The following is a 26,531-nucleotide window of genomic DNA, read 5'->3' as shown; positions in this document are numbered from 1 at the left end:
TTATAAACATGCATAAGATGTTTTGAACTGAAACATTTAGTGTATATTATTGGTAGCATCTTTGTCATCCTAATAATAACAATAATAATAACAATAACAACATGGTCAGGGGCTGATGGATGGATGGAGCTCTCTACCACGTTCAGCATGTTGGCATCCTAACTGCCTAATGTGCAGTCTTACTACATGGTTGTTACTACATGGAGTAGTAATGTAATATATTGTGTTGCTTGTGTGTGACAAGCTAAGGAGACTTGTTGAGTTATAACAGATGTCCAAGCTCAGGTTAATGCAGGAAATAGAGTTTGCATTGCTTTGTAAGTGTCAACTACATAACTTGCCTGATAAGGTTCTGCTTTATACTCCATAGATTCAATTTTTTAGATGACAATGCCAGAGGAGTTCCTAGTGTTAAAACGTCTTAATGAACTATTTGAATTACCATAAGAGTGAATGGTGAGTTTGTTACACCAGTACATTACTTTACAGTGTTTGGAGTCAGCCAGTGAGGTAGTTAGTGAATGGTGAACACATGTAAACACAGAGTGGGTCGGAGTCACTAGTTGGACCTCCTATCAATTGGCATTAACAGTATATGCACATGATTTTTGTCATACAACATTTCTGACCCTGTCATGGTTGATTTATTGTAATGTTTTATTACATTAACTATATGTTCTATTTATTTGGTAATTTTTAGGGAATATTTTCTCTGCTTTTCACAGTTGTCACATGTAACACAACACTTTTTGGGTTTCAATTGCTGCTTTTATAACAACATATAGGCTACTGTTAAAATGTTCACACCAGGCCAAAGGTATGGAATAGGAGAACAAAAGCTATTTCTATAAATAACATTAGTATATATATTAATTTAGGAAATTAAATAGTGAACTTTATTAATGTTATTATGTTATAAATAATTGAATGGTTTAATGTATTTATATTTAATCAACCCATTCTTTAAACACTATTAACAAGGTTATTGTTAACATCGACACAGTCTTTTAAAAAGGACAAATACAATATATATATTGGTACATACAGTCTGAAATGATATGAAGGCATTCAAACCAAGTGGATTTGCCACGTTCTACCTTTTGCCCTCTAATATAATCTGTGAGACATCTAGTTACTTGTTCCATTTATTAGATTTTTCATGTGTATGTGAATAACAAAATGTGTTTTTGTGTTTCCATATAGACCTATGTTAATTATCTGGTTAGAAATATGTTATTTTTTCATTGCAGAACTGCACTAATACCAGCTTGCAGCTGTTGCACTTGGCTGCAGGTGTGTTAGAATGATCTATCGGAAGCCACATTCCATGTGTTTTTCAAAACATACTTCTATCACCTGCCTTAATTGGGTTTATCTAGAAATCAGCCAACTTTCACACAACCTAATTTAGTAACATTGTGGAAATGACTTATTTTCAGAATTCCTTTTTGAACCTGTTTGATAATTATTTTGTAGTAGTTTCAAATACAGTTCCATGTAGCAGCCCAATGAACACATTATGGTTGTTTAATTTATATATAATTTATCTGTAAACATGCTCAAAGGGAAGATAAACAATATTTCTCAGAAATATACTATGAACAGTTGTTGGAAAATTATCAACATTTATGAATTTGAAAGTATAACCTATGTTTGTTGGTATAGAAATTCTAGATGGTTTTCAGTTCAAATATGTCAATTTTCAGAATTTTGAATGTTAAAAGGTTTATTTTTCTTTAGATTGTTTAGTCTATTGCTGTCGTTTGTAGAACATTGAAACCTTAAACTCATAAAGTTCCTTCCAAAATGCCCATGTCTGTTTATTTGACACATTTTAAAAACATCATAATTCCTGTTTTGATGGCAGCAACCCACTTGTACATTAAGGATGCTGTCTAGCCTACCCCACACTCTTGCATTATCTTCCCGTTATTTCAAAACCTTATGTAGGCTGCTTCATACCCCTTTGAGTGAGTAAACTTTGAGACTAACCATTGCAGTCACGGGTGAGATATGAGGTGAGATATCTTTTCAAACTTCCCTATCAACTCAGAATAAAGTTTGAAACAAATGTTGCAATATTCTTGAGTGTGTGTCCCATTGGATATCATGTAAATGTCATGCATCCGGGAAATAACGTTGCGCCTCCGCTGCGTTTGACGCTCCTCAGAGCCTGCGGTGACGTCATTATTCCGCGAAAATACAGCATGGTTCTTTCAGGCTATGGTGCTGAGCCGCTACTGTAGCCGTAGAGTGATTGTCGAATGGTATGCGTTTGCTGATTTACCGTTTTTTTGTGTGCATTTGTTCGAAGACATTGTAAACTTTAACCTTATCGTCATAAGAAATCTACCACTTGGGGATCTTAATTTTCAAAGTGTTGTGTTCTCAAGAGAGTTTAAACACTACATTTTCCATTTGATAATAGCTGCAGCAAAACGTTTGTCTTTGTTGGAAGTAAGAAAACAAATGGGCTTATTGGGCAGTCTTTATTTTTCACTTTGTTAAACATGCTGTCCAAGAAATGGACATAAAAAAGTAATTTCTGATGGCAGTGACAGGTGAATGAGCAAGTCATGAGATGCAGAGGCAATTAGAACACGAACAGCCTAAAATAAGTCCCAATTTTGAAAGCAGAAATATGATAAATAGGTTGAAATATAAATTAATGGATATTATAACAAATGCATATTGTCACCCGAGGAGGTGGTTGAGAAGCATGGCCATCAAGGCGCATCACAAGCGTATCAGTCTGGCGAAGTATAAACTTCCATTGGACATGATTGTGCGCATTTTGGCTCAATGTAGTCTTTAAGATCAGTCATTATAGCACAGATGTGTTTGCACGAGGTAGAATTTTGATTGCTTATTCTGTTTCTCTGAGGGAATTAATTTATCACAGAGTGATTCATTGAAATGCGTCAGGGACTCCCTACACACTGCCACAAAACGAGCAACTTTCTGGATGTGTAGGCTAGTAGGCTAAACTATTTGTTCGTTGAAAAACCTCCCTTATTGTCTTTGATGTAGCCTACTAAAAGATTGTCTTTCTTGTAGTCCAAAACATTCCGACAGAAAAGGGAGGGGGGGGTTAATCACTCAGTGCCTCGTTTATGTAGTTTTAAGATTTGTGGTTGTCATAACAACATAATTGGTTATCATGGAACCAATTAAGAAACGGTTGCTTACTGTAATAGCCTCAGCCTAGGCTATATTTCTCTCATTTTGGGGTATAATAAACAAGTTATAGAAATGTTCATCTTCATTGTAGTAGCTTAGTCTGCTTTTCGAACTTCTTACTTTTAAAAGTAAAATAGTTTTTTACTTCAAACTTTAAAACTTGTGTGATGTGGAGGTTCCATCCATTTGGAATGTGTTGCTTTGCCATGTCTTGATTGCTTGATTGTTGGATGTCATTTTACGATTTCTATCTATGCTAGGGGGGCAATAACATCAGCTAATGGTGTGAATTGATAAATAGTTAGTTATTGCAGGAGTTGGACCGCCCGGGCTCTCCGAAGATATCCTATGTAATAGAAGTCTGCCCAGTAACAATCGGCAAGCCTCGGTCACGCGCAGAATACCTATTGGCTATATGCAAATGTTGACAAGGGGAGGAAACTATCTCGAGACAAAAAATGCTTTAAAGAGACATTTCCCACTTCTCTCACAAGTACAATAACAAAAGTGTTGCTATTCAGACCAATAGAGACACCCACTCGAATGGAATTTAACAACTTTGAGCGCAGCAAAAGACTGCCCACTCTGCATTTAAAACACAATCCATACCTTTGGGTGTAGAATATAATTAGAGACTAAGTTTTTTTGGCAAACTATCAGCTCTGCTTAGTGCTCCTCCAACATTACACTGTAGCATATTTAACAGCTCTTTATCAAGGCAAGATGCCTATAATTAAGTATTGGACATGGGTCCTATGTGTATATTTCTGCATATGAGTGTAATGATCACAACCTCAACAATATGGATTATATGTATATATTAATACATGCAGTTGTCCAATACAGAGCATAGGCTGTCATCGTGGTGTTATCTATAAGAGAAGTTTGTCGCAACAACTTTTTTATGCTGCATTGCATTTCCTAGAAAGCTATCTCATTCAACCACAAGCGAGCTGTTGCTATATAAAAGATAGTTATGGTAGTCCTTTGTGTGTGTGTGTGTGTGTGTGTATGTGTCGGGGAGGGCGAGAGGGAGGGAGGGTGGGGGCGATTAGAAGTTAATCAAGTGCATTAGAAAAAACAGAGCGACTGGGAGGGAGGGTGGGGACGATTAGAAGTTAATCAAGTGCATTAGAAAAAAAAGAGCAAGCAAATCAACAAGGATACGTTTTTTTTGTTGATAAACTGAAATACATAAATAATATTAGCCTAATGCATGTTTATAAAGTTGTCAAATTGGGTACATTGCTATTCCTGCATGCATAGTTTAGCACTAGACTACATCCCCTCTGAAGGCAGAAAAACTGTAAAGGGATTATTTATGAATACATGAAGAATTGTTACAATTATATAGCCTATACTATCCAAGTACATTTTCTCTATTTGTTCATGTGACGCATGGGTGGGGTTTTGATTGTGGTAATATAGCTTTTTGTCATGATAAAATAAAATAAATATGAAGTATAAAGTTGTCATGTAAAAGTGGAGACAAAAGAGGAACAAATGTTTGAGTAACTGCTCAACATAGGGAGGTCTGCGCTGCTGCTCGCGACACTTGGTCGGAAAAGGCAGGCTTAAAATGTATCGCCAGAAGAAAGTAGAAGCGTACTGAGGGGGAGAGGAAGAAGTTCGCAAGGAGAGGCAGGACTACTCTTGGGAGCCCTGCAGTCTCACTTTTATGCCTCCAAAATACTTTCCTTCCAGTTTCTTTGCATCTAGCAATATTGTTATAGTATTTTCACAAGAATAACCTGACTTTTTAAAAACTGAAACGACCATGGAGCTGCTTTGCCTCGAAATGGACACCATCTTAAGAGCTCGTCCTGATCCGAATCTTCTGTGTGATGACAGGGTCTTACAAAGCCTGTTGACCATTGAAGAACGATTTATTCCCCAATGTTCTTATTTCAAGTGCGTTCAGAAAGATATTCAGCCATTTATGCGGAGGATGGTTGCTACTTGGATGCTGGAGGTTTGTACCGAAACACTCTGTAGGCAATTTGTTCTCACTACTCATCTCAAAACACTAAAATCTGACTTTTCGCTCTGTCATTTTGTCCAGTTTGCATGGTGTGAGAAAGAGGAGGGTTGCACATCACATTGCCGAATATACAATCCTGATAGCCTATAATTAGCTTCTCTTATTTATATGGTTGTATTTTTTGAACCAAGTCACTGACGATTATGTCTGAGATACATTGACAGGTGGTTACAGCGGTGTAGTCTATCACAAGATAAAGCTTTTCTTTGCATAGGTCTGATCTAGGAAAGGTGCACGGGATTCTTTGTTATTTAAAAAAAAAATTGTCTAAATATTTCCATGCACACGTATGCAGTTCAATGCTAGCCCTTTTCTAGCCTATATTCTAACGCCATGTTGTTTTTTCAGGAACTGTTGCAATTTTTCTGACGATTTTACAGGTCATAAACGCTATAACAGTAGTTGAAACGTGGCAGAAATGAAAGTGCAGTGTCTAAACTACATAGTCATCATTGAAATGAATGCGAAATATTTATCAAACATTTTCTATTTATTTTTTAAATATTGGATCGCGGAAGGGGCGCGGGCCTATCTGTCCCTTTGGTCTCCTCATTGAAATCCGTCACCCAGGAATTAAGTTAGATTTTTTACACTTTGTTTGACATAATCTGTTGGGAATGGTCTGAATAGAAACCTGACCGTCAGAGCTTTATTTTCATGTAAGAGTTATTTTACTATGATTCATTAAATATTTTATATTAATTTTTGAAAATATATTTCGACCTGGCGGTGACGCACTCGAGAGCAGCCATATGCTACTTCGTTTTACATTTGACAATTATTTCGCATTTATCTTCAAATTACATGTTTATCAATTGTCGGGTCTGATGTGAAAGACATTGGTGTTCATTATGATGTGAACATTTTAGGTGTAGACAATTTATTTATATTTTTAAATATTTTATGAAAATATGACGAAGGAAAGAAAAAGAGGTTCGGTACTGTGTTCCATGGGTGTTTTTTGGCTGGGTGATTGTGACTTGAATTCATTTCTTACTGAAGGAATGCGAGTCTATTGACAGCCTGTGCCTGAGAGCTTTTTCAAACATTGAAAATAATCTATTTAGAATTTATTGATGATGTCGCAACAACTCTGGGTGGGGCTCAATTCTTGGACAGGTCCCAAAGGGTTTCGACGAATTTATATGCATATCTGGCTATTACATTATTTCCTTCATTTCGTTATAATTTTTATGTTTCACATGTATTGAACACATTTTAGGTAATTGAAATAACTGGATTTTGATTATGCCAAATGCTGCACATTGTCACAAGTCGCCTCTCTCTCTAGGTTTGTGAAGAACAGAAGTGTGAGGAAGAAGTTTTTCCCTTGGCGATGAACTACTTGGACAGATTTTTAGCCGTGGTTCCAACCAGAAAGTGTAATCTGCAACTTCTTGGAGCAGTTTGTATGTTCCTTGCATCCAAATTGAAAGAAACTCGTCCATTAACTGCAGACAAACTCTGCATCTACACAGATAACTCCATCAGACCACAGGAGCTGCTGGTAAGCAACAGTTGGTTTCTGCCAACAAAAGTATGAGTTACATTTCAGATTGTTATTGAGGCTTTGTCAAATATGAAACTCATGGCTAATTGTCAATGTTAATGTTATGGGCCATACCTCAAAAACTATTTGCATATATATGTTTTATATGTATTCATATTAGATAGGCTACTGTCCATTTTCTCTAAGGATAAACTATTATGGAATATAATTTACTGAAATCATCAGCAAACCTAGATTAAATGTTTGGGCCCCATCACTCTAGGAATGACCCAGAGTGCTTTGTCCCCCAAGAGTTCTGTACCATACTACAGGCAACTGCCAAAATAAAGGAAACACCCACATAAAATGTCTTAATAGGGCGTTGGGTCACCACAAGCTGCCAGAACAGCTTCAATGCGCCTTGGCATAGATTCTACAAGTGTCTGGAACTCTATTGGAGGGATGCGACACAATTTTTCCACAATAGATTCTATAATTTTGTGTTTTATTGATGGTGGTGGAAAACGCTGTCTCAGGCGCCGCTCCAGAATCTCCCATAAGTGTTCAATTGGGTTAAGATCTGGTGACTGAGACACACACACACCCTTTAAACCCCCCATGCTCCTTTAAGACCCCTCTTTCAAAGTCATTGAGATCTCTTCTAGCCATGGTAGCCAAAATTATGGGAAACTGGGCATTTTTATACATGACCCTAAGCATGATGGGATGTTAATTGCTTAATTAACTCAGGAACCACACCTGTGTGGAAGCACCTGCTTTCAATATACTTTGTATCCTTCATTTACTCAAGCGTTTCCTTTATTTTGGCAGTTACCTGTATATTGGACTGTACAGTAGGTTTTTGTACAGTGGTCTCTATCGCCATCTAGTGGCAAATATCTGCAGTAGAACGAGGTCAGCCGTTGAACTGAAGCCAAGGTTTAGATCTGAGGAGTGAGTGATCTTTAGAGGCTTCAAGTCTACAGAGAGGAAGACTCACATATTGATGGTCCTGCCAAACAGAGTTTTGTCTTTGACCTCAAGTTTGCTCTACTCAAGGTTTGACATAAATGTCTTCACAGAATGGACACTGTTACAGGTTTTTGTAGATCCCGCTTCAAAAAGCACCTTTTCCAATGTGTTAGAAAACAATGCTTATTACTTGCATACAGTACATTACAATTTTGCATTGGATTTGTTCACTGATTGGATGTCTTGGCTGTAGGCACTCACAACAAGGTTTCACTTGACCTGGTGTGGGCACATCCTGCTTGTCTTGGTTAGGGTTACTGCTGTAGTCATTGGTACCCCAAAGTTAGAGCCTTTGGCAAGCTCATAGGGTCATGGTGGACCAGACGTCTGTTGTTAGCTAGTTCAACCCCAAGTGGTGGTGAACATTTAAATAGTCAGTTTCTCACATCAGAAAAGTATTTCCTCTGCGACGCTACATAAACATTCTTTAGTAAACAACAGTCAATCCCACCCATGTTGTGAAAGAGGCCACATATTATTCAGCTGTGTAGGCTGAGAGCTTGGGGGCTGCCTGGGCCTGGCCCACCTCCTCAGTTGATTGCTGATCCCGATGCTGTGGTACTAAGTATGTATGGGTTTGAGAGGCCAGCCATTGCCTGTGATGACAGGCCCTGCATCAGTGGTCTTAGGAGGAGGGACAGCCTTAGCTCCTATCACTCTCATTGGTTGTTACTGTATTACTTGCTGACAAAAGCATGATCAACATCAGGTGAAGAGCCACCTTTTGCTGGGAACTGGGCTGGACTGGACAGGACTGGGCTGTATCTACCATACATGTTGTTTAGGCATGGGTCAGAGGAGTACCATGTTCCTGAGATGGTTTCACAAGGCTTGCCTGGGCGTGTTCACAATTAGCTTCTCTATAAGGCAATCTTTTGGCTGACAGATAGATACAGGAAACAGGAGATCAGCTGCTCGGCCCATGTGATCGTTTTTTTGTCCCCATCTTTGGTAACAATTTCTTGTAAAAGAAACCACAATGTCACCCAGAAGGTGGGACCGGAGGCACCAGCAGAAGGAAGTGGGTGCCTGCATGGAGGGTGTGTTGCAAGGTTTTGCCACAGCTCTCTCTCTCTCTCTCTCTCTCTCTCTCTCTCTCTGTCTGTCTTCTCTCTCTCATGCTCTCTCTCTCTCTCTCTCTCTCTCTCTCTTTCACACTCTCGCTCTCTCCTCTCTCTCTCTCTGTGTCTGTCTTCTTTCTTTCTCTCTCTCTCTCTCTCTCTCTCTCTCTCTCGCTCTCGCTCTCTCTCTCTCCTCTCTCTCTCTCCTCTGTGTCTGCTCTCTCTCTCTCTCTCTCTCTCTCTCTCTCTCTCTCTCTCTCTCTGTGTCTGTCTTCTCTCTCTCTCTCTCTCTCTCTCTCTGTGTCTGTCTTCTCTCTCTCTCTCTCTTCTCTCTCTCTCTCTCTCTCTCTCTCTCTCTCTCTCTCTCTCTCTCTCTCTCTCTCTCCTCTCTCTTCTCTCTCTCTCTCTCTCTCTGTCTGTCAGCTCGTGTCTGTTTTCTACCACAGCAGAAAGCAGACCTCTAATGATAGAGAGGGGAAACACTGCAGAGTGTGGACAAGAGTTAGGTCACAGTCAGGGCCATCTATCTATACGATTCCTCATTGATTCCTTGAATTCTAACCGCAGCATCTATTTTGTCAACGGCCTCTTTCTCAGCGGTATCTGTGGCATTCTTAAGAAGTGACTCACTGAACCTTAGCAGTTTTTAACTGTTTTTGTAAGTTGATAGGGAAACACAACACCCTGTGAAACTGAAGTGGGGATATCATAGGGATGTATCATAGGGATATGAAGTGCTGCTTGCGCCATCTATAGTGTGTGGTCCTCTTTCAGAGAAGAGGAGAGAGAGATACAGTTCACCTGATATTGGGAATGAGATTTGGTCATCGGTTCAGAATTACCGTGTCATGGAGCTTTGAAGGCAGTTAATGGCTGCCACATTGGACCGGTGCCGTCTCATGGCTAAGAACCAGAACCATGTGACTCTCTGAAGGGGAAAATCACTAGCATCCCAGGTCCCAGTCACAAGGACAGTCGCAAACCACACAATTTCTCCCAAATTAGTCACCAGCTCCTTCCGTTACTCACCCTTTCTTCTCTAAGAAACAAGGGCAACCGTACAACTCAAACATAACCTCTCACCCCCCCAAGAAAAATAAAACCATGTAATTTAAGCTAGGCCTATACAGTGAGGGAAAAAAGTATTTGATCCCCTGCTGATTTTGTACGTTTGCCCACTGACAAAGAAATGCATGTAAAAAATGCTATGAATTGATTTGCATTTTAATGAGGGAAACAAGTATTTGACCCCTCTGCAAAACATGACTTAGTACTTGGTGGCAAAACCCTAGTTGGAAATCACAGAGGTCAGATGTTTCTTGTAGTTGGCCACCAGGTTTGCACACATCTCAGGAGGGATTTTGTCCCACTCCTCTTTGCAGATCTTCTCCAAGTCATTAAGGTTTCGAGGCTGACGTTTGACAACTCGAACCTTCAGCTCCCTCCACAGATTTTCTATGGGATTAAGGTCTGGAGACTGGCTAGGCCACTCCATGACCTTAATGTGCTTCTTCTTGAGCCACTCCTTTGTTGCCTTGGCCGTGTGTTTTGGGTCATTGTCATGCTGGAAAACCCATTCACGACCCATTTTCAATGCCCTGGCTGAGGGAAGGAGGTTCTCACCCAAGATTTGACGGTACATGGCCCCTTCCATCATCCCTTTGATGCGGTGAAGTTGTCCTGTCCCCTTAGCAGAAAAACACCCCCAAAGCATAATGTTTCCACCTCCATGTTTGACGGTGGGGATGGTGTTCTTGGGGTCATAGGCAGCATTCCTCCTCCTCCAAACACGGCGAGTTGAGCCACAACACTTTCACCCAGTTCTCCTCTGAATCATTCAGATGTTAATTGGCAAACTTCAGACGGGCATGTATATGTGCTTTCTTGAGCAGGGGGACCTTGCGGGCGCTGCAGGATTTCAGTCCTTCACGGCGTAGTGTGTTACCAATTGTTTTCTTGGTGACTATGGTCCCAGTTGGCTTGAGATCATTGACAAGATCCTCCCGTGTAGTTCTGGGCTGATTCCTCACCGTTCTCATGATCATTGCAACTCCATGAGGTGAGATCTTGCATGGAGCCCCAGGCCGAGGGAGATTGACAGTTCTTTTGTGTTTCTTCCATTCCATTTGCGAATAATCGCACCAACTGTTGTCACCTTCTCACCAAGCTGCTTGGCGATGGTCTTGTAGCCCATTCCAGCCTTGTGTAGGTCTACAATCTTGTCCCTGACATCCTTGGAGAGCTCTTTGGTCTTGGCCATGGTGGAGAGTTTGGAATCTGATTGATTGATTGCTTCTGTGGACAGGTGTCTTTTATATAGGTAACAAGCTGAGATTAGGAGCACTCCCTTTAAGACTGTGCTCCTGATCTCAGCTCGTTACCTGTATAAAAGACACCTGGGAGCCAGAAATCTTTCTGATTGAGAGGGGGTCAAATACTTATTTCCCTCATTAAAATGCAAATCAATTTATAACATTTTTGACATGCGTTTTTCTGGATTTTTTGGTTGTTATTCTGTCTCTCACTGTTCAAATAAACCTACCATTAAAATTATAGACTGATCATTTCTTTGTCAGTGGGCAAACGTACAAAATCAGCAGGGGATCAAATACTTTTTTCCCTCACTGTATGTCATTGGCTACTACTAATAGACATTTGGAATGTGCAGTTGAGGATACTGCTCACAATTGAACAAGTTCAAGTTGATTAGTTTTAGGGAAACTGTTGTTTAGTTTATAGTTATGCTAGGTGGGGATATCTTTTTTTTAAGCCTCTCCTTTTATGCTGTTCACATCAAACATTAGGTATACACTTGTTTTGTCTGTGTGCCAGGTGAGCTGTAAATCGTTGTAAATTAGGTCTGTTGGTCTTTTTTTGGCGTTTGTTTAACGTTATCGATCGAATACAGAGACAGCGTCAATTTGAATATAGCTAGGTGCTCAAAGTAGCAAAACAGGCCCTAACTGTGGTAAAACTTAATGGCTTTCAACAGGTTATGACAAAGGTAAAACTATGCTATCCTGTGCTAACCTATTTGCTGTGCATTTTGTCATGCATTTGTACATGTATAATTTATACTGTGTTCAAGACCATGGTACTTGCCTACGGAGCAGCAAGAGGAACTGCCCCTGCCTACCTTCAGGCTCTGCTCAAACCCTACAGCCCAACCCGAGTACTCGGTTCTGCCACCTCTGGTCTCCTGGCCCTCCCACCCCTACGGGAGGGCAGCTCCCGCTCAGCCTAGTCAAAGCTCTTCTCTGTCCTGGCACCCCAATGGTTGAACCAGCTTCCCCCTGAAGATAGGACAGCAGAGTCCCTGCCCATCTTCCGAAAACATCTGAAACCCTACCCCCTATTTTAGATAATCCCACAGCACCCCCCGCTCCCCCCCCCCTTATAGCTGCTCTCATCATAAAACAGTCTCTCTCTCTCTCCCTCTCTTTCTCTACCTCTCTTTGCCCCCCTCTCTCTCTCTCTCGCTCTCTCTCTCTCTCTTTTTCTCTCTATTTTCTCTCTCTCTCTCTCTTTCGCTCTCTCTCTTTCGCTCTCTCACTCACTCTTTCTCGCTCTCTCTCTCTATCTGTTTCAGGAGTGGGAGCTGGTGGTGCTGGGGAAGTTGAAGTGGAACCTGGCGGCTGTCACACCAAACGACTTCATCGAACATATCGTGAGGAAGCTGCCGTTGCCCGAGGACAAGCTGGCGCTGATACGTAAACATGTGCAGACCTTCATCGCCCTCTGTGCCACAGGTATGTTGCATCCTTTATTGATACTGAAGTCTCACTGGGAGACAATGACAGCCTTTGATTTGAAACATTTATGTCATCAAAAGATGAGCCAATGGGGATGTGGGTTGCCATCTGATATCACTTTTGGCTCCCATGCCACATTTTGTAAGTCAAAACGATAACGGATGTGCTGCCAAGTCAATTAGGTGCTGATGTCTTGCGTCAACATAGTTGCGGCTGTTGCAAAATATCCTTGTCTCTACATCAAAATCTCCTTTCTGAGGAACAATGTCTGGAGGAGACCCCATTCAGGTGGCTTTGTGGCCCCCCCATCATGCGGTGTCGTGACGCCTTGTAACTTAAGTGAGATGTATTACCTCAATGTGAAAATATGTGGGGCTTAGAAAAGCATGTGTCATGGAGGACGTGTCTGTGAGAGTCTCATGTCCACGTCCATCATCTTTCTCTCTTACGGCTGCGGCGGCTGGTACGGTCATATTCTGAAGGATATCAGAGGCTAACAGAAAATAGAGTGACATTTCAAAGGGCAGCGGCCTGGTTTAAAGGACATTCCCATGTTCCTGTGTGCTCCGGGACCGAGGGAGGATCTGACGGGGGTGGGACTGGGCATTGTCTCCTCTGCTCTCCAGGGTGGATTGTTTCTTCAAGATCAAACATCGAGTTGTGGGAGTGAGAGGAGATTCTCTAAATATGATCTGAAAAACTGGAGAGGAGGAGGGTAAGAGCAAAGAAAGAAAGAGAGGAGGAGTATATTGTTCCTGCAGTGCCGAATAGTGAGGCATGTCATATTTTCATATCTCTCCGTCTCCCTCTCTTACGCCTCCCTACTGCTTGAGGGCATGATGACTTTCCCATGTTCAGGGAGTGTTTGTGGCGCAGGTTCTCCCAGCACACATTGCTGCAGCAAGGCTCTCCTCTCCCTCCCAGCCCCTCTGGACTCCACCCCAGGGTCCCATCTCTGGCCCCACATGGGTGAGATCCATGTGGTGTTAGAGGAGTGTGTGTGTATGGATGGAAGGGAGGGAGGGAGCTACGGTGACAGGTCTCTAAACATTGCCACTTTTGATGTGGAATCCCTTTTCTGATTGTGCAATGGATATTGTATGTTGTGAAAGACAGAGCACATTGATGGTCTCCATGGGAACTGGCTCCATTGTTCTCCATTTGTCTCTGTCTCTCTCTTTTCCTCCCTCTTTCTCTCTCTCTCTTCATGCTCTCCTTTCTGTTCTGTGCCAATGGAGAGATTACTGTGAGGAACGACTGTGTCAGTGATCGGACCTATTCCCAAAGCAACATTGTGCAAGGCTCCCAGTGCACTTTGTCCACAATTGCTTCAGTGAGGCAGTGGATATACATTTATGAGTCTTGTGGCGGGAGATGTCTTCCTGACATCTTGTAGAAGGTAGCCTTGCTGCAGATAACTAGGATTAGCAGCAGGCCATTTTGTCTGCATACTCTTCTCAGATTTCAGATTCATATCCAGGCAAAGAGCGAGTTGAACAATTTGGTGCATCTGTGGGAATTCAAAACCCATTTTGTGCAACGTTCCCAGCCATAAATCAACTCAACTATCTGGTGAGAATCCTCCCTGAGTATCCCCCTCTAGACATGCTTAGAAGGTGAAGCTGGAGGAGGAAGTTTCTAGGGCTTTGCTATTTGCAAGACAGTTGACAACAGATCACTTGGGGTCTCAGTATTTCATGCATAGAAGTGATTCGACTCACCCCCACCTCCACCCCCTCTTCTTGGAAAAAATCCTCTCATTTTTAATGGTTCCTCTCTTTTCATGGAAAAGTTATGTTCGAGGGACTCTGTGGGGATTTGGTTAGGTGGCTGCGGGCCGGGCGGCACAGGCCGGTTCAGTATTAATTAATAATGAGGGAGGGTTCATTCAGCACTATGCAAATGGGCTAGGGCTCGGCTAGCGGCCGGAGAAAGGAGACAAAGAACCGGCTCTACATTTCATATGCAGAGGCATGTAAGGGTCAGCACAGCGGGGGCACTCCATAGGAAACACCAGCGTCTCCCCAGGGAAGCTTACAGGATAATGGTGGAGAAACAAGCCCATTAAGGGAGATTATGGCCTCCTTCTTCCACAGAGAATCTGTGACCCTGTTTTAGGAAGGCCACCAAAAATTCTGAAATTTCCATCCCCAACTATAACATTTTCCGTCTAGATAGAACTGCCAAAGGGGGTGGAGTTGCAATCTACTGTAGAAATAGCCTGCAGAGCTCTATCATACTATCCAGGTGTCACATTCGCTTACAGACAGGTCAGACCAAGGCGCAACGTGATATGCGTACATGTTTATTAAATATTAAACACAACGACAAAACAACAAACAAAACGAAACGAAACGAAACGTGAAGTCCAAGGCAGCACAGCACAACATACCTTAACTGGAACAAGATCCCACAACACACTAGTGCCAATAGGCTGCCTAAGTATGGTACCCAATCAGAGACAACGAGCGACAGCTGCCTCTGATTGGGAACCACACCGGCCAACATAGAAATACAAATCCTAGAATATACAACATAGACAATCACCACATAGAAAATACACACCCTGACTCAACAAATAAGAGTCCCCAGAGTCAGGGCGTGACAGTACCCCCCCCCAAAGGTGCGGACTCCGACCGCACAACATAAACATAACAGGGTAGGGGCTGGGTGGGCATTCCGCCTCGGAGGCGGATCCGGCTCAGGGCGTGACGACCTCTGACTCATCGCCTCCCTGTTGCGCCCCTGGTCTGGTCTAGACCTCGGCGCGTTGCTTCCCCTCTCCTTCCTCCCACTATACTCCAAGCCCTGTCTGAACCCTGGTGTGGGAGACCCCGAACCTGGAGAGGGGCTGACGTCTGGGTCTGGACTGGAGCCGCTGACCGGAGCTGGACCGGGCACCGGTGGAGCGGACTACTCAGGCTCCGGACTGGAGCCACTGACCGGATCTGGACTGGACCCCGGTGGAGCGGACTGCTCTGGCTCCGGAGTGGAGCAGCTGACCGGAGCTGGATCAGGCACCGGTGGAGCGGACTGCTCTGGCTCCGGAGTGGAGCCGCTGACCGGAGCTGGACTGGACCCCGGTGAAGCGGATTGTTCTGGTTCCGGAGTGGAGCAGCTGACCGGAGCTGAACTGGGCACCGGTGGAGCGGACTCCTCTGGCTCCGGAGTAGAGCAGCTGACCGGTGCCGAACCAGGCACCGGTGGAACAGGCACGGGCCGTGCCGGACTGGACACACGCACCACTGGCTTGGTGCGAGGAGCAGGAACAGGCCGGGCCGGGCTGGCGATGCGCACCACTGGCTTGGTGCGAGGGACAGGAACAGGCCGGACCGGGCTGGCAACGCGCACCACTGGCTTGGTACGAGGGGCAGGAACAGGCCGGGCCGGGCTGGCGACGCGCACCACTGGCTTGGTGCGAGGGAGGGGAACAGGCCGGACCGGGCTGGCGACGCGCACCACTGGCTTGGTGCGAGGCAGGAACAAGGCCGGACCGGGCTGGCGACACCCACCACTGGCTTGGTGCGAGGGACAGGAACAGGCCGGACCGGGCTGGCGACGCGCACCACTGGCTTGGTGCGAGGGGCAGGAACAGGCCGGACCGGGCTGGCGACGCGCACCACTGGCTCGGTGCAAGGGGCAGGAACAGGCCGGGCCGGGCTGTCCCCCCTCAGCCCCCAGCTGTGCCCTGGACACCATATGTGAATTGATTGCCCCCCATTTATCCTCAGAGTTCATACTGCTTGGTGACCTAAATTGGGATATGCTTAACACCCCGGCCATCCTACAATCCAAACTAGACGCCCTCAATCTCACACAAATTATCAACGAACCTACCAGGTACAACCCTAAATCCGTAAACATGGGTACCCTCATAGATATCATCCTGACTAACTTACCCTCTAAATATACCTCCGCTGTCTTCAACAAGGATCTCAGCGATCACTGCCTTATTGCCTGCGTCCGTAACGGGTCCGCGGTCAAATGACCATCCCTCATCACTGTCAAACGCTCCCTAAAACACTTTAGCGAGCAGGCCTTCCTAATTGACCTGGCCCAGGGATCCTGGATGGATATAGGTCTCATTCCGTCAATAGAGGATGCCTGGTTGTTCTTTAAAAGTAATTTCCTCTCTATCTTAAATAAACATGCCCCATTCAAAAAATACAGAACTAAGAACAGATATAGCCCCTGGTTCTCCTCAGACTTGACCGCCCTTGACCAGCCTATGTCAACATCCTGTGGCGTACTGCATTAGCATCAAATAGCCCCCGCGATATGCAACATTTCAGGGAAGTTAGGAACCAATATACACAAGCAGTCAGGAAAGCAAAGGCTAACTTTTTCAAACAGAAATTTGCATCCTGTAGCACTAACTCCAAAAAGTTTTGGGACACTGTAAAGTCCATGGAGAATAAGAGCACTTCCTCCCAGCTGCCCACTGCACTGAGGCTAGGAAACACTATCACCACCGATAAATCTACAATAATCGAGAATTTCAACAAGCATTTTGCTACGGCTGGCCATGCTTTCCACCTGGCTACCACTACCCCGGCCACCAACTCTGCACCCTCCGCTGCAACTTTCCCATGCCCCCCCCCCGCTTCTCCTTCACACAAATTCAGACAGCTGATGTTCTGAAAGAGCTACAAAATCTGGACCCCTACAAATCATTTGGGCTAGACAATCTGGACCCTTTCTTTCTAAAACTAGCCGCCGAAATTGTCGCAACCCCTATTACTAGCCTGTTCAACCTCTCTTTCGTAACGTCTGAGATCCCCAGAGATTGGAAAGCTGCTGCGGTCATCCCCCTCTTCAAAGGGGGTGACACTCTAGATCCAAACTGTTACAGACCTATATCCATCCTGCCCTGCCTTTCGAAAGTATTTGAAAGCCAAGTTAACAAACAGATCACCGACCATTTCGAATCCCACTGTTACTTCTCCGCTATGCAATCCGGTTTCCGAGCTGGTCATGGGTGCACTTCAGCCACGCTCAAGGTCCTAAACGATATTATAACCGCGATCGATAAGAGACAGTACTGTGCAGCCGTCTTCATCGACCTGGCCAAGGCTTTCGACTCTGTCAACCACCGCATTCTTATTGGCAGACTAAATAGCCTTGGTTTCTCAAATGACTGCCTCGCCTGGTTCACCAACTACTTCTCAGATAGAGTTCAATGTGTCAAATCGGAGGGCCTGTTGTCTGGACCTATGGCAGTCTCTATGGGGGTGCCACAGGGTTCAATTCTTGGGCCGACTCTTTTCTCAGTGTATATCAATGATGTCGCTCTTGCTGCTGGTGACTCTCAGATCCACCTCTACGCAGACGACACCATTTTGTATACATCTGGCCCTTCATTGGACACTGTGTTAACAAACCTCCAAACAAGCTTCAATGCCATACAACACTCCTTCAGTAGCCTCCAACTGCTCTTAAACACTAGTAAAACTAAATGCATGCTCTTCAATCGAACGCTGCTGGCACCCGCCCACCCGACTAGAATCACTACTCTCGACGGGTCTGACCTAGAGTATGTGGACAACTACAAATACCTAGGTGTCTGGTTAGACTGTAAACTCTCCTTCCAGACTCACATTAAGAATCTCCAATCCAAAGTTAAATCTAGAATCGACTTCCTATTTCGCAACAAAGCCTCCTTCACTCATGCTGCCAAACATGCCCTCGTAAAACTGACTATCCTACCGATCCTTGACTTCGGCGATGTCATTTACAAAATAGCCTCCAACACTCTACTCAGCAAATTGGATGTAGTCTATCACAGTGCCATCCGTTTTGTCTCCAAAGCCCCATACACTACCCACCACTGTGACCTGTACGCTCTTGTTGGCTGGTCCTCACTACATGTTCGTCGTCAAACCCACTGGCTCCAGGCCATCTATAAATCACTGCTAGGCAAATCCCCGCCTTATCTTAGCTCATTGGTCACATTTTTTACATTTACATTTTTGTCATTTAGCAGACGCTCTTATCCAGAGCGACTTACAGGAGCAATTAGGGTTAAGTGCCTTGCTCAAGGGCACATCGACAGATTTTTCACCTAGTCGGCTCGGGGATTAGAACCAGCCACCTTTCGGTTACTGGCACAATGCTCTTAACCACTAAGCTACCTGCCGCCTATGCACCATAGCAGCACCCACCCGTTGTCTGCGCTCCAGCAGGTATATCTCACTGGTCATCCCCAAAGCCAACAACTCCTTTGGCCGCCATTCCTTCCAGTTCTCTGCTGCCAATGACTGGAACGAATTGCAAAAATCTCTGAAGCTGGAGACTCTTATCTCCCTCACTAACTTTAAGCATCAGTTGTCAGAGCACCTTACCGATCACTGCACCTGTACACAGCCCATCTGAAATTAGCCCACCCAACTACCTCATCCCTATATTGTTATTTATTTTGCTCTTTTGCACCCCAGTATCTCTACTTGCACGTAATCTCTTGCACATCTAGCATTCCAGTGTTGATACTAATTGTAATTATTTTGCACTATAGCCTATTTATTGCCTTACCTCCATAACTTGCTACATTTGCACACACTGTATATATATTTTCTGTTGTATTTTTTGACTTTATGTTTTTTTACCCCATATATAACTCTGTGTTGTTGTTTTAATCGCACTGCTTTGCTTTATCTTGGCCAGGTCGCAGTTGTAAATGAGAACTTGTTCTCAACTGGCTTACCTGGTTAAATAAAGGTGAAATAAAAAAATAAAAAGAGACACCAAGCACTCCTTGTCCCCTTGTTTCCCCCTGGTCTCCTGTCCCATTCTCTTTCTATAGAGGTAAAGGAGGGGTTGGGGATAGTGGTGCGCGGGTCAGCTGTTTGTTCACCTGCACCCGCCCGCAATTCCTAATAATCAATCCGCAACCGCCCGACTATATGTGATAAAGTGAAAGTCTGAGGACCACACCCGACCCAAACCTGTAAATGTAAAAAAAAAAAGTGCTATAGGCTACAGTCAAAGATGGCGGAACGATTTTTTGAGTGAGGGTACAGATTTTTTGTTGTTGCCTGATTTAGATACAGTACCAGTCCAAAGTTTTTCTTTATTTTTACTATTTTCTACATTGTAGAATAATAGTGAAGACATAAAAACTATGAAATAACACATATGGAATCATGTACTAACCAAAGAAGTGTTAAACAAATTTTATATTTTATAAAGTAGCCACCCTTTGCCTTGATGACAGCTTTGCACACTCTTGGCATTCTCTCAACCAGCTTCATGAGGTAGTCACCTGGAATGCATTTAAATTAACAGGTGTGCCTTGTTAAAAGTTAATTAGTGGACTTTCTTTCTTAATGCGTTTGAGCCAATCAATTGTGTTTTGACAAGTTAGGGGTGGTATACAGAAGATAGCCCTATTTGGTAAAAGACCAAGTCCATATTATGGCATGAACAGCTCAAATAAGCAGAGAGAAATGACAGTCCATCATTACTTTAAGACATGAAGGCCAGTCAATCCGGAAACCATCAAGCGCTATGATGAAACTGGCTCTCATGAGGACCGCCACAGGAAAGGAAGACCCAGAGTTACCTCTGCTGCAGAGGACAAGTTCATTAGAGTTACCAGTCTCAGAAATTGCAGCCCAAATAAATGCTTCACAGAGTTCAAGTAACAGACACATCTCAACATCAACTGTTCAGAGGAGACTGCGTGAATCAGGCCTTCATGGTCAAATTGCTGCAAAGAAACCACTACTAAGGACACCAATAAGAAGAAGAGACCTGCTTGGGCCAAGAAACACGAACAATGGACATTAGACCGGTGGAAATCTGTCCTTTCGCCTGGAGTCCAAATTTGAGATTTTTGATTCCAACCGCTGTGTCTTTGTGAAACGCAGAGTAGTTGAACGGATGATCTCTGCATGTGTGGTTCCCACCGTGAAGCATCGAGAAGGAGGTGTGATGGTGTGGGGGTGCTTTGCTGGTGACACTGTCAGTGATTTATTTAGAATTCAAGGCACACTTAACCAGCATGGCTACCACAGCATTCCGACCTCAACCCAATTGAGATGTTTTAGGATGAGTTGGACTGTAGAGTGAAGGAAAAGCAGCCAACAAGTGCTCAGCATATGTGGGAACTCCTTCAAGACTGTTGGAAAAGCTGGTTGAGAGAATGCCAAGAGTGTGCAAAGCTGTCATCAAGGCAAAGGGTGGCTACTTTGAAGAATCTAAAATCTCAAATGTATTTTTATTTGTTTAACACTTTTGTGGCTACTACATGATTCCATATGTGTTATTTCATAGTTTTGATGTCTTCACTATTATTCTACAATGTAGAAAATAGTAAAAATAAAGAAAAACCCTTGAATGAGTAGGTGTGTCCAAACTTTTGACTGGTGCTGTATATTTCTGTTTATAATTTCCAACATTTTGGGAGGCTATTTCTTAGTCACCTTGGCAATAATTAGATACATTGCAGCTTCTCTTCTGTCATTATACACTGAGTATACAAAACATTAAGAACACCTGCTCTTTCCATGACATAGAATGATCAGGTGAAAGCTATGATCCCTTATTGATGTCACTTGTTAAATCCACTTCAATCAGTGCAGAGGAAGGGGAGGAGACAGGTTAAAGAAGGATTTTTTAGTCTTGAGAGAATTGAGACATGGATTGTGTATGTGTGCCATTCAGAGGGTGAATGGCAAGACAAATTATTTAAGTGCCTTTGAACTGGGCATGGTAGTAGGTGCCAGGCGCACCGGTTTGTGTCAAGAACCGCAACGCTGCTGGGTTTTTCATGCTCAACCGTTTCCTGTGTGAATCAAGAATGGTCCACCACCCAAAGGACATCCAGCCAACTTGACACAACTGTGGGAAGCATTGGAGTCAACATGGGCCAGCATCCCTGTGGAACGCTTTCGAAACCTTGTAGAGTCCATGCCCCGATTAATTGAGGCTGTTCTGAGGGAAAAGGGGGGTGCAACTAAATATTAGGAAGGTGTTCATAATGTTTGGTATACTCAGTGTATGTTACCCTAAGAAGACTAAATAAACCCTTGCTCACCAGAATAATGTCATACATTGATAGAATGAATGCTTCAATCTAGTTGACCTCTGTAAACCTTTCTCTGTCATCTTCTTTCACGGAGCAAAGACATTTAGGGGCCAGAGAGAAAATGCAATAACAAAAAAAAAAAACGACAAATGACATCAGTTTGACCGGTTTTAAGGAAATAGAAAGCTGTGAAAACGACCCAACATGTTTCTTATAAGATTTCAATTTGGCTTGGATGCATATTTTATGTGGTTGAAATACTGTCAGCTTTTATGATGCTGATAAAGATAGCACCTCTACATATGGTATCTAACTGAGCATTCGCATTATTTCAAGATGCTGAAAGAAAAATCATATTTCTTCACTCCAGTTCCCAGGTCAAAATTTTGCCCACATTTGGTGTATCATTTTATTGCAAGAAATGCTTAATTCTGCAGGAGTTAATATTAAGGCTATGTGAGAGGTTATAGACCTACAGTCTGTGTCCATATTTCAGTTTCCATTAACCCATTTGAACAGTAGGCTACAGTTCCCTTGACATGCCATAGGCCTATTTGAAGTCCCCGTTTTGTGACTGTCAAATTTGCATAGCGTCTCACAATCATCACACATAACATAGCTGGCACTGCCATCATCCTCTTAAACCTCTTCACCAAATCTTTCTCAAACATGACTTTTCCTGGCCCTCCCTTCTCTTTATTTTCAACTCTCCTTTTACAGCTTTTATCTTATGGAATTAAACTCTGACATTGTCTTTTATACCTCCTTGGATTGACGTTAACTTTTTCAGCCCGTTCCCAAAATGTTTGGGCAATTGGCGTGTAGGCTTTTCGGCGCGCGTACAGTTAGGCCCTATAGCTTAGGCTTATGCACTAATGCCAGATAGCCTAAAATAATTAAAGAAAAACCTCAAAGTACCCTATAGATATAAATTGTACAAGAATGATACATTTATGGACTTTTATAGGTATTGTTTTCTCTTTATTCAACCCGCCCGTCACCCACCCGCCCTTCATCCACATGGATATAACCGCGGGGACTGCGGGTTATGAGTCAATCCGGCAAGAACAAGTCAGATGTCTTCAGAACACGTTTATTGCACATATTGGGTTCAACACACCACACTCCTCTGTATTGATGGCTCACAGTAAAAGTGAGAGTGTGTTAACGGAAGTGGTTCTATGGATAAATAATATAAATAGTGTACAGTAATGAGTATGCAGAGTCCTGGGAGTAATACAGTTACATACTTGCATACACAGATACATACAAATGGCCTCTAATAGGTAAACTAGCTCAGCACATACTATGGCCTGTACTGGCTTAGCATAGTAGTATGGCCTGTATACAACAAATAGACTGGCTTAGCATAGTACACTCCGATCTTCGAGTACACCCAACAGTACATATTTTTTGTGGTGGCCCCGGACAAGCACACCTGATTCTACTTGTCAACTAATCATCAAGTTGAATCAGGTGTTTTTGTCCGGGGTTACAACAAAAATGTGTACTGTTGTTAAGCATATAACTGAAAACGTGACCGTACCGCAACCAGGGTATGCACATGCACACGAGACCACGACCAACGTGGAATAGTAACTGCGCCACAAGGAAAGGCACAGGCTAAATTAGGCTACATGCTACATAAGGCTAAACACAGTACACGATAGCATGAGGCTACATAACGACACTAAATGTCCATAAACACGGCTATTAACCAGACAGTATGAACAGAATATATAATAGGCTATCCTAAATGAGGCATGTGGTAGACAGCGCCCATTCCTTTTCAACGGGAGCACGCAGAGCAATGCGCATGGGATTGTGGGAAGGTGAGCGCAGCGATAGAAAAAGTTCAGCTCTGCTCTACTTTATGCAAATTGTACGCGGCCACCACTGCAGATGTTTGCTTGAAAATCTTCCGTTCCTGAAACATTGTTCCGCCTGTCATTATCTCCGGGCAAGCACAACCAAAAAAGATGGAGGAAAGCCAATCATCGCTGTGTCTGGTTTTCCAATTCTATATGATTTTGCTTCGCTAGAATACAGAGACAAAATAAGGTAAATGGCATGGAGGATTGCAGAGATTGTTGGTGTTAATGGTGGGTGAAGAGAGATTTGCACAACAATGTTTGCTTGTGCTGCTAGCTAGCTATGAACATCAAGCAACCTAAACCTTAAAACTGTGATCAAAGCCACCATTTGTAAATGTGTTGAGTACATTTTATTGTGAAATGTGCCCACCAAAGGATAGAAATCACCAGTAACACACATTATAGCATTGTAAATGATACACTAAGCATGACTTTCCCATGTAATATGGTACCAATTGGATTATGGTATCTTGACATTATGATTCTCATATAGCATAGCTTTTGGCTCTTTCATTATACTTGTGACATGCCAGTGATGATTATAGCTCACTTCCAGTAAAATACATAGGTCTAAATGCACATGAATGGGCACTTTGGGAAAAGGTAATTGTGGCTTTGACTTGCAAACATTGTTGTGCAAATCTCTCTTTACCCACCATCAACAGCAAAATGTCTGCAATCCTCCTCCATCCCGTTGACCTTCTGATTTTGTCTCTGTATTCTAAAAGAATTCTCAGCAAATAAACGAGGTAGAATTACAACGCTCCCCACTCCACATTAGTTTCCTTTTTGATATGTTTAATTAGCGTACAAATTGCCAGTTCTTTATTTTCATGTACAGTACTGTACCTAAAATAGAAGGGTTGGATTTGCACTAAACCATTTAATGTCAGAAAAAGGATGTCGAAAAGCTGTCTTATCGTTAGCCTCATATACATTATCTAAATTGGAGAGCTCACAACTGGACAAAAAGGTAATGTTCATTTGATAAAGCAACACATAAACACAAATTAGAGACAGATCCCCTTCACATATTTTTATTGCAGAATTGTGATCTGTGATGATTGAACATTGACACTAGTTCATCTTGAATAATGTTTTTAAACAAATAAAACAAGTTTAAACACTTCACTTCAATGAACCAACACTGAGTGAATCAAAATATATAATTTCAAAATGTACAAATAATCTAACTTTTGTAAACGTTAGACATCTTAGTAATAAGTAGGCTATTATTACTAAAGCATAATTTCAGGTGAACAAAAAAGTCCATACCAGAGGTGGCCAACCTTACTCCACTCCCTGATCTACTGGGTGAGCAGGCTTCTATTGCCCAGCAATAATACACATTATTATCAATCCATTAGGTTTGATAAGTTGAATCAGGTGTGTTAGTGCTGGGCTGTAACAGAAGCCTGCACACCCAGCTTACAGTGTACCTCCAGGAGAAGGATTGGCCTGCTACAGTTGTAAAATGTTTGTAGCCTATAATTTGTGTGTGACTTTTAACTGTGTTGTTGTATACAACATTTGCTAACATAAGTACACATACAACCCATGGCATACAAGGATGTGACATTCACTGGGACCTCTTCATCTGCAGACAGGCTTTCACAGCTCTCCATATCTGAGGACAGACATCACAAAGAAACAGGCTTACTTTTATTACCATTAGATAGTCCTGACTATTATCTCTCTGTCTGTCTTCATAGTTTTCCTCTCTAGGGACTAAAGCTGGAGAATATTAGCATAATGTCATCCCACAACCCCATCTAACTAGTATACCTACTCCCTTTTCTGACAGCTGGAGCAGAACATCCTTTCACCCTCTTCCATTGCTGTTATCTACAAATGCATTTGGAGCATTAGTTTTTACTTTACAATGATAGGCTTGCATCAAGATAATAAGCTAATATGAAGTTAACTAGCTGTAGTATATAAAGTTGGTTAGCTAGCTAGCTAACGAGCAGCTCATAAGCCTACACAGAGTGCCCTGCTGTAGTTAGCTAGCTAATAATATATATATTTTTAACATTTTCAAGATGTATTTACTTACTTGAATAGATTCACGCCTACACCCACGTCCACAAAGTGGCCAATCTTTTGGAGCTATAGAGTTGTCAAGCGGAGGCACCGCTTCTGGTTGAAACGTACCGTAAGGGCTGGCCTTTTAACATCCACCATAATGCCAAATAATGAATGTGTGGACGTTGCAGTTGTCCTAGCAAGAAGTGATTTTCTAAGGGCTCAGACATTAACCACAAAAAATAACATCTGAGGTTTAGAAATAAAGTAAATGTTAGTGGCTGGTGGGTTTTGAGTTTGACATGAATGTTGTTCTCATGACACAAGACGTCTCCCTGAGCACACCTGGAGTTTCTGGGTAAAGATGCATCGGTCGGCTACTCCTCAGCTGTTTATACAATTTTATCGGTCGAATACTGTCTGGAAACGAAACACAACCATAGAAAGTCATGGATGAGGGATTCTAACTGGGCTCCAAACGAAAGCTGCCAATTCATGTTCTTCCAGTTCAGAGGGGTCTGCTTCCTCCCACGCCAGGCCTGAGTGCTGTTGCTCAAGTCTCTGGGTCGCAGTGGTGCAACACTGAAGCAAGTTGTTACAGGATCCAACCGTTAAGGAGGATTCCTGTTTTTGTTTCTGGCAAATCAATGTGCCTTTGAGGCTTTGCTGTGGTGACCCAAACCCATTTCTTCTATCCTTTTTTTTTGTTGTTGGGAGTAGATGTGTTATTACGGAATAAGCAAAGTTTTGAAACCTGCCAAGATAAGAGTGTCAGATGATTCTTTCCTAGAAAATGAACTCTTTCACTTTCTATGCAGCAGTAGCAAGACATACTGCAATAAAAGTCAGGAGGTTCACAGTTGTTTGTAGTGCCTCTCCTCTCTGACCCAAAGAGGTAACTTACAGTCTGGCTAAACGTCTGGAAACGTTGTTTTGACTACCTGGTCCACTCCATTAGTGGTGAGAAATGGCATAATACCAGGCCCAAAATGATGTTTGTCTATGACCTTAATCAATCAACAGGGCCCAGGTCCTCAAAATGGAACCCATTC

General features: G+C 43.0%; 1 protein-coding gene across 1 annotated transcript in view; it reads left to right on the top strand.

Moving 5' to 3' along the window:
- Positions 1-4,368: 4,368 nt before the first annotated feature.
- LOC121532316 (G1/S-specific cyclin-D2) overlaps positions 4,369-26,531 on the top strand; it is a 44,157-nt gene continuing 21,994 nt past the window's right edge. Inside the window, exons 1-3 of the mRNA XM_041838184.2 lie at positions 4,369-5,152; positions 6,513-6,728; positions 12,393-12,552. Of these exons, the coding sequence (XP_041694118.1) occupies positions 4,958-5,152; positions 6,513-6,728; positions 12,393-12,552 (571 nt within the window). The 5' untranslated portion in view covers positions 4,369-4,957. The remainder of the gene's footprint in view (positions 5,153-6,512; positions 6,729-12,392; positions 12,553-26,531) is intronic.

Source organism: Coregonus clupeaformis, chromosome 19 (assembly GCF_020615455.1).
Source record: "Coregonus clupeaformis isolate EN_2021a chromosome 19, ASM2061545v1, whole genome shotgun sequence".
Taxonomy (NCBI): domain Eukaryota; kingdom Metazoa; phylum Chordata; class Actinopteri; order Salmoniformes; family Salmonidae; genus Coregonus; species Coregonus clupeaformis.
This window is presented reverse-complemented; position numbering and strand designations above follow the sequence as displayed.